At 40.6% G+C, this 13,395-nt stretch overlaps 1 protein-coding gene across 5 annotated transcripts; it reads left to right on the forward strand.

The window, feature by feature from the left end:
* The first annotated feature begins 5,584 nt into the window (after positions 1–5,584).
* On the forward strand, positions 5,585–11,736 carry LOC127771058 (putative glucose-6-phosphate 1-epimerase). 5 transcript variants are annotated; one of them, XR_008017067.1, is made up of 10 exons: positions 5,585–6,117; positions 8,421–8,495; positions 8,881–8,937; positions 9,029–9,189; positions 9,348–9,488; positions 9,738–9,840; positions 9,929–10,028; positions 10,141–10,401; positions 10,687–10,899; positions 11,482–11,736. XR_008017067.1 is itself a non-coding variant. In XM_052296868.1 (9 exons), exons 1-8 carry the CDS (start codon positions 5,959–5,961, stop codon positions 10,377–10,379), a joined length of 1,035 nt encoding a protein of 344 aa, XP_052152828.1. In that variant the 5' UTR covers positions 5,585–5,958; the 3' UTR covers positions 10,380–10,401; positions 11,054–11,575. The 5 variants fall into 5 exon arrangements, 2 of the variants coding, with proteins under 2 accessions (XP_052152828.1, XP_052152827.1); XR_008017069.1 differs by having other exon boundaries at positions 10,726–10,899; XR_008017068.1 differs by having other exon boundaries at positions 11,054–11,575.
* The last annotated feature ends 1,659 nt before the right edge of the window (positions 11,737–13,395 follow it).

Below are 13,395 nucleotides of genomic sequence, written 5' to 3' on the forward strand. Positions count from 1 at the left end.
AGTTGCATAACCGTCGTTTCAAGCCTACGATATGCAACAATCAGGAACTCTCCATCTTCATCACATTTCTGTAATTGTGCCCACTACCGAAGCTAATATGTTGCCCTGAAAATTACCTGTAAGTTGTCTCCTCTCTCTCGCTGCTAAGCCAGACCCACGCGTTTTCGTAGCGGCCTCCGAACAACAGTCTCGTGCTTGTACAATGCGGAGCTGACCCTCCCCATCAAATCCAGTCGAATCTTTCTTAATCTCCAAAATTTGGTTGAGTGTTTTTTATCCACTGGATCTCCTATTTCCGTTTCCCCTAATCAACGCGAATCAGCAAAAATAAAAACAACCCGAGGAAGCTCGTCGGCTCCATCTTTTGCTTTCTCGATCGTTCAACACTAGCGCACGTGCGGTGTGCAGGATTGGTCGAGGCCTCGAGGAGGGAGATCGAGAGGGAGGAATTCTTCTCTCTCTCTCTCTCATTTGGAGATGTCGATGGATTTTTATCCCTCGAGGGGACATCCCCTCATTTTGTACATATCATTTAAAAAGGCATTATTTTTTTTAAAAAAAATTATTAAGATAGATAAATATATGATATATCTTTCCGCAAACATGCAAGTTAAATCTCATCTTATACAATTCGAAAAAAAATAATAAATTTAACTGCGAATTACGCGTTATATTCAATATCAAATTTGTTGTTTTTATTTCTAATTATATAATTTGAATTTGAACATGTATATTTGTGAAGTGATATATCATATATTGATCTATCTTAATTTTTTTTAAAAAAATTTGATTACTTTTTAAGCGACATGTAAAATGAGGGGATATTCCCTTAAGAGATGATTAGTGTTTCCCTTTTCTGTTATACGTGTGTTGCATGCCGCGTATTATGCTGCTTTCTTTTCGTGTTTCCTCCGGACACCTCTTACTTACGACATGGAAACAAATCTCTGTTACTATAAATCATGGAATACGTACATGTATATTGATGAGTTTTTGCTTCAGTTTCACCAGCCATACCCTCTATCAGGAAAAAAACACCAAGAAGAGGAGTAAATTGAGATCGAATTCATGGAGGCAGGCCACAAGCCATCTGATGCATTGGATCGCCGGCTTGCTCCGCTGCTGCTGCTGGGAGTGGGACACGCCGCCGCTGCCGACGATGGCGACGGCATCTTCCGTGCCTTCACCCGGGGAGCGCGTTCGTCAGAGACCACCGAATCTGGGCCACGCCGCAGGGCTGGCTGCTCATGGCGCGCCGCGGCTCGCCGGAGACCTTCCTGTGGGACCCTTTCACCGGCACCAGGATCGGCCTGTCGCCCGACCACGACGGCACCGTCCTCGCCGTAGACCACTGGCGGCGCCGGTGCCTCCTGTCGCGCCGCCGCCCCACGGACCCCGGCTGCGTCGTGCTCGTCGTCGACCTAGAAGACACGGTGCTCTGGCATTGCCGTCCGGCGCCCGCCGGCCGTGGCAACGGCGCCGACGAACCACCACCACCACCACCAGAAGAAGAAGACGACCAGCAATGGGCGAGGCACGAGTACCTCCAGCCCGGCACGCCTCACCACGAGCACCGCGACGACGTCCTCCGCGCGATAGGGCGGCTAACGGCGGTAGACGGCAGCAAGCTCCTCGTGGACCTCGTCGATCACCGCCTCGCCGTGCTCGAGCTGTCGTCGCAGGAGCCCGTGGTCACCGTGGTCGCCGCGGAGGGCGTCTCGGTGGCGTGCACGTCCAACTCCACTAACCTTGTGGAATCGGACGGGGAGCTGTACTGCGTTTGGTTTAGATACCCGATCCGATGCCTCCGGATCGTTGCGCGCGTCAGCGTCTATAAGCTTGATTACATGGCGGCGAAGGGATCAGCGACATGGATGAAGGTGAAGTCGCTCGGTGGACGAAGGTCGTTTTTCATCGGTCAAGATAGAATTGGAGCGTCGTTCGATGCGGAGGAAGCTGGCCTAAAACCGAATTGCATCTATTATTACTGGTTGCTGAACAACAGAGCTGCTTTGTATGCTCATGACATGGAACGAGGGACCACGGCCGTGCACAATCTATATCCAGACGATCTTTCCTATCATCTGTCGCCAGCCATCACGATGATGCCTACCGCTCGATGAGCATATCCTTTTTACAGTTCTGTATACAAGAATTAATGAAAACACAGTATATATCATGGTGCGTATCATATCACCTCAAATGCATGCAATTCAAATATTAGTTCCTTTTGAATTTCTAAACATACCTTTTGTGCTTGGGAATATATGAGATATAATTTTCATCCTCGAGGGATGCCCGTTCGTTACTTGCATGTCATCTAAGAGCATGGCCAACAGAATCCTAAAGTTTCATCCCCAAAATTTGGTTTTCCATAATCCTAAACAAAATTTAAGATGTGAAAATATCATCTCTCCAAGAGATGAGCTATAATTAATTCTCTAAAACTGAAAAGTATAGGCCCTATAAAAACTACCAATAGAAATTTGTTTCTTCCCTCCTACCGCAGTGATCACGATTGGCCTCGACGCTTACTGTCACCACGATCACATTCACCTCCCATCCCACGACGTTGCTCTCCCCCTGCCACGACTATACATGTTCTGCATATTATGGCCTGCAATGTTTGTAAACTACCATATGATGAATTTGTACTTATAAGAAAATATCTCAGTACAACATCAGCAATCAGATCAGTACATCATCAAAGGGTGTGTAGTGCTATATTTCCCATATATATCTGAAAAATTATAATGGCACGACTCTAAATAGTTGAATAGTAATGACATATATAGGATTGGTCTCAGGTGTTATCAGCTGATATATGATATCACTTGACGCTTTTAAGGGCACATATATAAATATACTGTTTTTCGGAGGGTGTTTGTGTGATCGACAAATGCTGATACGAGTGACAGAGTGAGCTATCTGAATTCTGGATAGGGTTACACAGGCTACTGGAGTAGTGGTTGGCTGAGAAAAAAAGCTTTTGAGCCTCTTTCTCATCAGAACCAGTAACCTAGCGGCTTAGCTCATGGATGGTGTAGCCGCGCAGTTCGCCGGTCCGATCCTCACCATCGTCGCCGCCGCCGCCGTGACCTTCTACGCCGTCAGCTTCATGGAGCTCCGAGACGTACGTCTGCTATACTGCTTGCTCTCCTCCTCCTCGTCCCCATCTTCAACCATGCATTTCTCTCACCATTAATTGATTTCGTCGGTGGTTGCATGCAGAGATCTTTCGAGGAACTCGACGAGAAGTACTCGGAGCTCGACGACGCCGGCGGCCGGCAGCGCCGCGCGCGACGGCGGGCCGAGCGCAAGTCCAAGAAGAAGTGACTGACCGACATCTCGATATGATGATCAGATCAGCCCAACTGCCTGAGAACAGGAGGATGATGAACCGTCGTTGTCGTCGTTGGTCATTTCCTTGCTAGATGCTAGTAGTGGTTAATTATCGAATGTAAACCTGATTTCAAGCTTGTTTCAGTACTGGTCTTCCATCTCATCCGTTTTTTTATTGAAATTTGGCAAGTTCAAAGTTGCAGAAAATAGCTGCCCTGGATCGATAACTTTGTTGCGACTTTGGTTTGACCTGAAAATACAATTCCAAATAAATCTCATGGAGGAACTCAATCAGATTTCCGTTCATATTTTAAGAATTTCTAGCTACAAAATCCAAAAAACCTGAACTAGCAGCTTGGAATCTGAATTTCTTAGCTTTTGGCGTTCACCAGCGGAATGCTCATCAACGACTTCTCACCATCTCCGGACTTTTCTCCCAAACAAACAGGTTCACAGTGCTTCCCTGCGGCCCGCCCACGGCAGCGGAGTACACTCCGAAGTCCGAATGGGCCAAACGATGAGATTTAAGTGGCCCAAAAAGTAATTATGGCCTCCTAGGCCCATTATGTTTCAGGATCGGCCCAATTCCCATCTTCTGGTGGCCTGACCAGATGCCCATTGGCCCTTGGCCAACAGCCCACTCGACTACTTCAGCTTTATCCTTTGCTTAAAAAAAAAACTTCAGCATTATCCGTGCAATAATCGTCTGCCATATACCGGGAGCAGCAGTCAGATTGCACAAGGAATTGCAGTAATTAGATAATCACTTTAAGCTGGAACCAATGCCCGAAATACTGTTCATCCCCCTACGAACAGACCCATTGTCTGGCTTATTCGAGGAATAAGACAAACGGCGTATCGCAAACGAAAAATAAAATTTGCTGAAAAATAAATTACGATAAAAAAACATTAAAATTATTTTTAAATTAAAAATTTAAATTTAAATTTTGGCTGATAAGTATAAATATAAGCGAAAATTCTAAATGGGCTTATGGATCTGAATACTGCACTAATTGTCCGGCTAATCGGTCAATCGAGATCTACGGCTCGCCGTCCCCGGCGCCGGCCGCCCACCATGATGGCAGGCAGTGATTGACCCATGGCGCATCATGACGACGGCGACGTACGAGCAATCGATCGATCGGTCACCTGACGGCGGCGTGGCGCGCCCGCGTCAGTCACCGCTAACATCACTGGATCAAAACCCATCTATCTGTCTTAATTAGCCAGATGGAGTATATAGATTACTGGAAGTAACACGCTGTTATTATCATCCGATGTTGGAACAATCGATGATCCTATGACTGCACACAGCTTGCTGGTCAAAGCTAGTGTGCTAAATCGTCTTACATAACTAATTTACAAGACAGGGGGAAAAGAGCTATATATGCTTTATTTGTAATCCTACTCACAGAATCTTTCTCGGGTACACATCAGACACATCAACTAATAAATTTTATCAAAAATTTAAAACAATTATTTATGTACTTCCAGTACTACACCTATGTGTAAATGCTTAGCCTCAAATTTATTATATTTTAACGTTAATAAAAAGATGATAATTCTGACAATTTTAAGAGTATAAATGTATCTGAATTTTGTTTTTTTACTCACTAAATATAATGAATTTGAAGATGAAACTTTATATATACATATATGTAATACTACTAAAATTATAGATGTGTATTTTTTCTAGAATTTTTAGTGAAATTTGTTAGTTGGTGTGCACACAAAAAGATTTATGTGCATATGATACTTTTTTTTACTTGTTCATCATATTATTTAACTATTAATTTCATGCTTGAAAAAAATACATTCTAAAAAACGTTTTCTACTGTATTACTTGGACCACTTTAAACTATTCATCATGTTTATTTCTTAAAATTTCTAAATCAAATCGATAATCCGCTTTAATAGTCCGTTCAATAATCCAAATCAAACGTACCATTCGGCTTTCCTTTATGTCCTTCCAACACCAAAGCCAAATTCAGGCAACCGGTACCTTATCTGAAATCAGTTAATTACTTTGCAATGCACTTCTTCATCTGAATACAGGTTAATTCTGCATATACAACAAGCGATCAGTGGGGGTGTATTCCTGATGTATGTTCACAGCATATGCTACTTGGGAAACCGGTAGGTTGCGATTGTACAGCAGGAAACCACCAAAAAGGCTTGTACACCGACAAAATGCGTCGAAGAAACGCCAAGGTTTTTTATCGCCTTTAGCGGTTAGCGCATCAGAACGCAACAGCAAAGCAAAACCCAATCAAATCCTTTTCCTCCAAATCTCGCCAAATTCTTCGAGCGAGACACGTATAAACTCTCACTCGCTCACTCACACCTCACACGCTGCTGCTGCTGCTTCTCGATGAGGAATATTTTTTTTGCTTCGGTTAAAGCAACGCTAATTCCCCGCGTCGCAAGCATGTGTTTCTAGGAGAAAGTAAAGCTTGCGTTTTTTGTTTTTTAATTGTGGAGTTTGGGAGGAGGAGGGGAAAAAATCGCGATCAGGAAAAGGCATCTCGAGAATAATTATTTAAGTCCCCAGAGCGAGCAGTGACGCGAAATTCCCCAGGAGAGATCTCCATCTCCACCTCCACTGCTCAGGCGGGGATGTCGTCGGCGGCGTCGGCGTCGGCGGCCGGAGGGGCAGGCGAGGAGGGCGGCGCCGCCGCCGCGCAGCCGCAGCAGGAGGGGCCGGTGGTGACCTGCAAGGGCGTGAACGGGCTCGACAAGGTCGTCCTCCGGGAGGTCCGAGGCAGCTCTGCCGAGGTAAGACTAGTACTGCCCCCTCCACCTCTCTCGATTCAGCTGTCAGATCTCGCCGCAGATCCATGGCGCTGCTTGTAGTTGCTCAACTGCTGTTCCCATCGCTTACCATGCTCAAGTACTACTCTTGCAGTGTTTTTTTTTTTTTTTTTGGGTGAGAGATAGGAGTGGTTTGATTGCCGGGAAGCTTGTGGTTCGACTCGTTGTAGGCGACAGATCGGTGTTCTGATATCAGTCTGGGTCTCTTGCATTCAGAGTGGAGAGTATTTGCCTTCTCACTTTGCCTCCATTGACGAGTTGTGGTTGGAAATACATCATCCGTTTATTTTATTTTTTTTGTAAGGCGCAATTGTCAAAACTTGACCTTTGACCTCTAGTTTCCCCTTGCAACATATTGATTGTGCGAAACAGTGGAAGTACTTTAGAACATGATGAATCTGTTGGTACCACTGTCTTATCCATAGACATATAAATATTTCAACTAACCGTTGATCAACAGATACAATGAATTATGTGCGTTTCTTATAAACTAAATGGTGGGAGTAACAAATAGGATTATAAAAATGGCTCAATACAGTGTACAATGGTGCTTCTATAACCCCTGAACACATGAGGGTGGTGAACATTCTCTTTATAGAGGGGTAATTTACTCATATCTGGGGTCTGAGGAAAATCCAGGTTAGCAGGGAGGGAGTATACACTTCAGTTGCAATAAAATGTTTTTTTTAGTCAACTTAAAAAGCAACATAAGAAAATCTTCATACTCTTGCTAGTGACCCTTTATAATCAACACTTCTTGTTGTTGGGTACGCGGATGCCTCATATTGGTTACAGCCTGAGAGTGCTCTTTTGGCCTAAAATGGTAGACCCAAGAAAGATAGGTTTTTTCATGATTATCTCAGCTGCTAAAGACTAAAGAGTCTGAAGAGTGGATTGTGGGACCTCATGCACTTGGCCTTTTAGGAGACAATAAATGATGGAATTTTACCTGAGGAGGTATATAAAAATGATAGTGACACAGCCTGCTCGATCTTAGCATAGGGATTTTGGCAAGCGAGTTGTTTCTTTGGCTGATGTTATGGATATCATGGGCGTTTTATTGTAGCTTCTGGATTTGTGGGTCAAATATCTAGCTACTATGTTGTTTGGTGTACGCTTAGTACAAGATTCCAAAATCGTATTATCCGTATTCCATAGAAATAATTTTTGACGCAAATTCCATAGAAATTATGGATGTTATCAGGCCAAACTGGTGGGATGGAGCCCATGCTACCATTCATCACATCACTTGAGGAGCCTCTTTCATTTTTCCTCCAGTTGCATACTTTGCTTTATGCTATCTCTGATGATGAGTAGCAGGGCCACCATTTGTGCTGTTGCCATGATATTATTTTCAGTCCAATACGGATAGAAGCTCATGGATCAACACTGGTAGAAGAGAGGTGAGAACGCCAGAGGATGGTTTGAGTTGATGGAGAAACGATACGCCGGTGTCTAACTGGTCATGTTTGCTACTGGTCCTGGTCTTCTTGTGACTCAACTAGTCGGCCTTACTGAGGAAATATCCTCCTATATTCATCCAATACCTATTATCCCACTTAGACTTTCCAGAACTCATCCTAAAACTTGCTTCACCTACAATTTGGATGTTGGATGTTCGCTTGTTGACATTAACTAGGCCAGCCCCATGTTTTTTGGCGAATTAGATGTATAACAAGAAGCCCATGTTGTTTGTTGAATCAGATGTATACCAAGAAGGCATATGGAGCTAAGTAAATCATGGGCATATATGCTATAGTGCTATTGCATAAGGTCTGACTATTGGAAGCTCAATGCCAAGACTTCCACATTGATTTTGACAAAATAACAGTAAGCTAAACTATTAATTCTTGAGTTTAAAATGAAGATACTATAGTACATCTATCTATCTATTGGTCAAAGATATTGTAATACATCTATCTATCGATTTTTTTATGGGAACAATAGGAGATATCCCCACTGAACATATTTATTTTATTTGGGTATCAAGAATATGAATTACTAGAAATTATATCATTCTGAATAGTTATTGATTATCAGAAACATAGTTAGTGGATGGGCATCAGAAGGACATGCCCCAAAAGCTAATCAGCATAATAAGCTCATTAGAACTCCACATGTGCATTTTTGTGACTCATCTCTTTATATATATCTAGTTCTTTGCTTCTGTCCTGGCTACATAGGACTTATTTCTTTTTTCTTGTATTTATCCTGTTCCAAAGTCCAAACATATGGTTATTTAGTATTTCTACTCTTGCTGCTTTCAGGTGTACCTGTATGGCGGCCATGTCACATCATGGAAAGATGAGCATGGAGAGGAGCTGCTTTTTGTTAGTAATAAGGTGATATTATTTCCTATCTTTAGTATGGGCAATTGGGCACATCTCAGTGCCTCTAAAATTCTTCCATCATTGTTTTGGCTGTACCATAAGCCTGTCTGAGAGACTGATACTAGGCTAATTCAACTGGTAGAATATGATCCTTACCCTTAATTTCATTATCATCCAGACATGCATACCTATTCTCATAAACCATGTACCTCTTTGTTATTGTCCACCTTATGTTTTTGTGGTAATGATGTGACAAAGATTGTATTGCCACATCCCTGCTACTCATTTGACCTCGACATGGCAATAAAATTTGATTATGAATCTTACTGGATTTTTTTATTCCATGTATTTCTTTAATTGCCTAAGAGTTGCTTGGCTGATGCCTATGTTCTCTCAGGCTATTTTCAAACCTCCAAAAGCTATACGTGGAGGGATACCAATCTGCTTTCCTCAGGTCCATGCTTTTCCTTTCCTGCATTTTTTTTTTGCTCGTAATCTCTTCCGCTTTCTCAAATTTTAATTTTGCTCAGTACTTCGTATTCTAGTTTTCCAACTTCGGAAATCTGGACCCACATGGCTTTGCAAGGAACAGGACCTGGAGTGTTGAAAATGATCCACCACCATTTCCAGTACCAACTTCTAATAAAGCTTACGTCGATTTAATCCTTACGCATACTGAAGAAGATCTAAAGATCTGGCCACATAGGTGGGCATATACTAAATAATTACATGTTAATAGTAAATTAATTACCATTGTAAGATAATTGAAAGTTTTTTTCCCTCTATTTCTTATCATATAATTGTTTTAGTAGAAGACAAGGTAGCTGTTCACATGGATCAGTAAAAGCAAATCCTTTATTTCAGTTACGAGTTCCGTCTGAGAGTTGCACTTGGACCTGGTGGAGATCTGATGCTGACTTCACGTATAAGAAATACCAATGCAGATGGAAAGCCATTCTCATTTACATTTGCATATCACACATACTTTTCAATATCTGATATCAGGTACACTTGTTTAACTCTCGACAAAGCCCATCAGTTCTGAAAAATTCATTTCAAAGGCACAGTGCAGTATTGGAAGTGATCATGTTTATTATCCACCTAATATGTTTGTCTAAAATGTGGGCTTAATTAATGGAAAATGTTTCTGTATGTTTATCCACAATGAAGAATTCCTTTTCCATTTCAAATGTATTTCCATAGACATACAGAAACAATTTCTTCATTGTGCATAACTTTATGCTAATATTTCAGCGAGGTGCGAGTAGAAGGCCTGGAAACTCTGGATTACCTAGACAACTTACAAGAGAGAAATCGATACACTGAACAAGGGGATGCAATTGTTTTTGAATCCGAAGTGCGTTAACAAAACATTTGAACCTTACACTATCCTTCATTTTTCTTTGCATTCTAACTAAGGAAGCAAATGCAAACTTATTGTATAGTTGGACAGAATATATCTGGGCACACCGTCAAAAATTGCCATTATTGATCATGAGAAGAAAAGAACATTTGTTGTGAGGAAAGGTGGCCTTCCTGATGCTGGTACAGTCAATGATGGTCTTTATTTGCTTACAAGTTACAACCATAATAAACTATCTTTGTTATAATAAATGAAAAAAAAATATGGATTGTGTTGGTTATTTCCTGGTTGTAGTTGTTTGGAACCCTTGGGACAAGAAGGCTAAGGCTATGTCAGACTTTGGGGATGAAGAATATAAACGCATGGTCTGTGTGGAGGCAGCTGCTATAGAAAAGCCGATTACTTTGAAGCCTGGTGAGGAGTGGACTGGAAAGTTGGAACTGTCTGCTGTCCCATCTAGCTATTACAGTGGTCAGCTGGACCCTGATCGTGTTCTTCAGGATTCAAGTGTCCCGGAGGACTCAATCAGCTAGTCCTTAGTGGATATTTGTCCAGGTAACATTTCTACTAAAGTATCAGACTTGGTCCTGTCTTTGAGTTGTGAACATAGATTAGTAAATTTCTGTGCAGGCAAGTAAGCGGCATTCTTCTAGTAGTATGGTCCTATGTAAAAAATGTCTACATAGTATTGCATGCAGACTAGAAGACGTATGATGGTCCTGCATAAAGTTTTCAACATAGTTTACATAGAAAATAGGCATGTACCATGCATAGCCCATATTATATTGATGAGAATCCTTTTTTTAATCTAATCATCTCCGTACTGTTTTCTTGTGGAAGCCTGCCATTATTTATAGAAATTCTTAGGTGACGTGCCAGATTGCCAGAGTATGCATTGCAATTGTGATATCTAGACCAGTTCAAGTGTCCGGCTTTGGAGTGGTCTGTGGTCAGTTAGCATATACATAAACACCCAGAATTTGACGGCAAGCAGACCAGTTTTTTTTGTGAGGAGGTTATATTAACAAGGAAAAAGCTCTTGTGCTTGAGCTGGTGGGTACTCTCTCTATCTGTACTGTAGAGTGTGCTTTGAGATTCGGAAATTTAAAACCATGCCTGACTTTTTCCTTTTAATGTGATTTTCATTCATAATTGGTAGTCCAGTACCTGCAAATTTTTGAAATTTTAGCGTTTGTAATGTTTGAAGGAGACAGAGAATATTTGGAAAAGCTAACAGTGAAGAAAGCTGTTGCGCTATCATCAAGTGTCTCCTATTGGAGTTAAATCTGCAATCTAGAGATATATGGGGGGCATTTTGCACCAATCTCAAACAGCAAGGAATGGTGCATGTTCATGGGTTACCTACCCTTCAGTCTTTTCCCCTTCAGGGTATCAAAATCAGGGGTTAGGGCCTAGGGGAGACTCGAGGCTAACTTAAAATGGCATCTGCATACTATCTGGGGATGCCAAATAGTGCGCATTATTGTTTTATTTGCTTGCAGTTGTGAATGAAGTGATGCTGTAAACTCTGCACTTTTGGCCTTTTGGGCATGTACATGTATTTTTTCACCGCACATTTCGCTAAAATTTTGTTTACTTGCTTTGTACTGACCTTGGCATGTTCTTTTGTTGTAGGTAGACTATTATATCATATGCATAAGGGACATTGGCAACAAGGAGTGTCAAAACGTTTATTCCATTCTATTCAAATCTTTGTTGTTTTTTGGCATGCATATCTGAACTGAGGAATTTCAAAATTGATTTACGTTTTGATATCTACATAACGTAAGGGGACGGGTCGGTATTAATACCCTGTATATGCATGTTTGAAGTGAGAAACATCTCATTGGGTTGTAAAATAAAAATCAATACTGTATCTCTTTTTTGATCGGCTCCTTTTCCATTCTAATATCAAGTAAAATAGTACACCTACAAAACGTAGTCACCTGTCCTACGAACGTGCATATGAGGTATAAACATTCTGAGCTTGGTTAAAACCAGGACTTGTTTGGATCCATAATTTACCTGTGCTTGTACTTTGGTTTGAACACCTTTTTCTTGATGGAGATAGATGCAGAAGTGTGAAGTCACCTTGATGCTTCAGGGTAGCTGTTATTGCAGTAGGAGAAAATGAAGTATCTGGTGTTTAGCGAAGCTGGACATTATCAACGTCAGCTATTTAGAGTTAGCTCCAGATCGCCGTGTTTTGATTAATTTTCCAAGTTGATATGAAAACGCGGTTGTAAAATGAATTGCCACAAATTTCTGTCGAACCAAATTAAATTATGGTTAGACTAATTATGTGATTATCTCTTTTCTTTCTCGTGCTTGTTCCATTTTCATAAACATTAATAGCCAAAATTTGCCTGGTTGAGAATAATGTTAACTTCAATATGAGTTGTATGATATGTTGTTATCCGGATCCACCATGACTTGTGATACAAAATTCCGTTTAACAGATCAATTTCTAACCTTTAACCTTAAGAGGAAACGCGATGGGCTTATTTAGACTTCTTTTAAATAATACTGTATCTCCTTTTAAACGCGATGGACTTATTTAGACTTCTTTTAAACGCGATGGACTTATTTAGACTTCTTTTAAATAAACGCGATGGAGTACAGCAGTACATTAGTACGTGAGTCGTACTTACTCCTAGATAATACTGTATCTCCTTTTACAACTTTGATTAAAAGATATACAGTTAGTCAAACAATAAAATTACGTTTACCATAACATACATGTACCGCATGTACATATACTCCAAACAATTTTACTGTTCTGAAATGTAAATTCTATCCGGTGCAGTTCATGCTCCCATTCAGAATCAGAAATAATCATATAGTTATATACCCGGGTGTGTTCGGTGGTATAGCTACAGCAAGTGCATCAAAACTTGTATCGGCTTATACTGCATTGCGCATAAGATATACCCCTCACTTCCTAAATAATTGTTCCAACCATTATTTATATTTGAACTTTGATTGTTTATCATTTTTATTCAAACAATATATAAATACTTTAGAAAAGGTGCATTATATCAAATTATGTTGCATTTTAAATATAAACATTAAGCTTTCGTCCATCTTAATTTGACCATTTAAAAATTATCAGTGATGAAAGTTGAAACAACTTGATTACTGGTTACAAGTATTTGAAGTGACAAGTATTCCCTTCGTTCCTAAACACTCCTATAAATATATTTCTATGTTGTTGGATAAAAAAATAAATATAAGAGAGAATATTCTCCTTTAATCATCACAATGGTAAAATTTTGAATTGCTTACTCTCCCCCTAGGGCTAAAAGTGTTTGGACTACTGTGCATTAAATCCAATGCATCAGATAATACTTATATTTTGTATAAAATATTAATTGTAAAAATAGTTACTCCAATCGGTTCTATAATTCTTGACGTTTTGGACAATGATACAGTCTCCAAAATATATGTTTGACTTTATTTTTCTATTATAATATACATAATAAATAAATGCATGCTTACTTTTCTCATAATACTTTGAAAGACAAATCTATATATATTGTTCTAGTTCTT

The sequence above is a fragment of the Oryza glaberrima genome, chromosome 4 (assembly GCF_000147395.1).
Source record: "Oryza glaberrima chromosome 4, OglaRS2, whole genome shotgun sequence".
Taxonomy (NCBI): Eukaryota; Viridiplantae; Streptophyta; class Magnoliopsida; order Poales; family Poaceae; genus Oryza; species Oryza glaberrima.

Excerpts from the sequence above, each read along its gene's own strand:
- LOC127771058 (XM_052296868.1), top strand. The coding sequence starts at position 5,959 with ATGTCGTCGGCGGCGTCGGCGTCGGCGGCCGGAGGGGCAGGCGAGGAG. Across the intron at positions 9,190-9,347 it reads CTAAAGATCTGGCCACATAG|TTACGAGTTCCGTCTGAGAG; the intron begins GTGGGCATATAC and ends CCTTTATTTCAG. Across the intron at positions 9,489-9,737 it reads TTTTCAATATCTGATATCAG|CGAGGTGCGAGTAGAAGGCC; the intron begins GTACACTTGTTT and ends CTAATATTTCAG.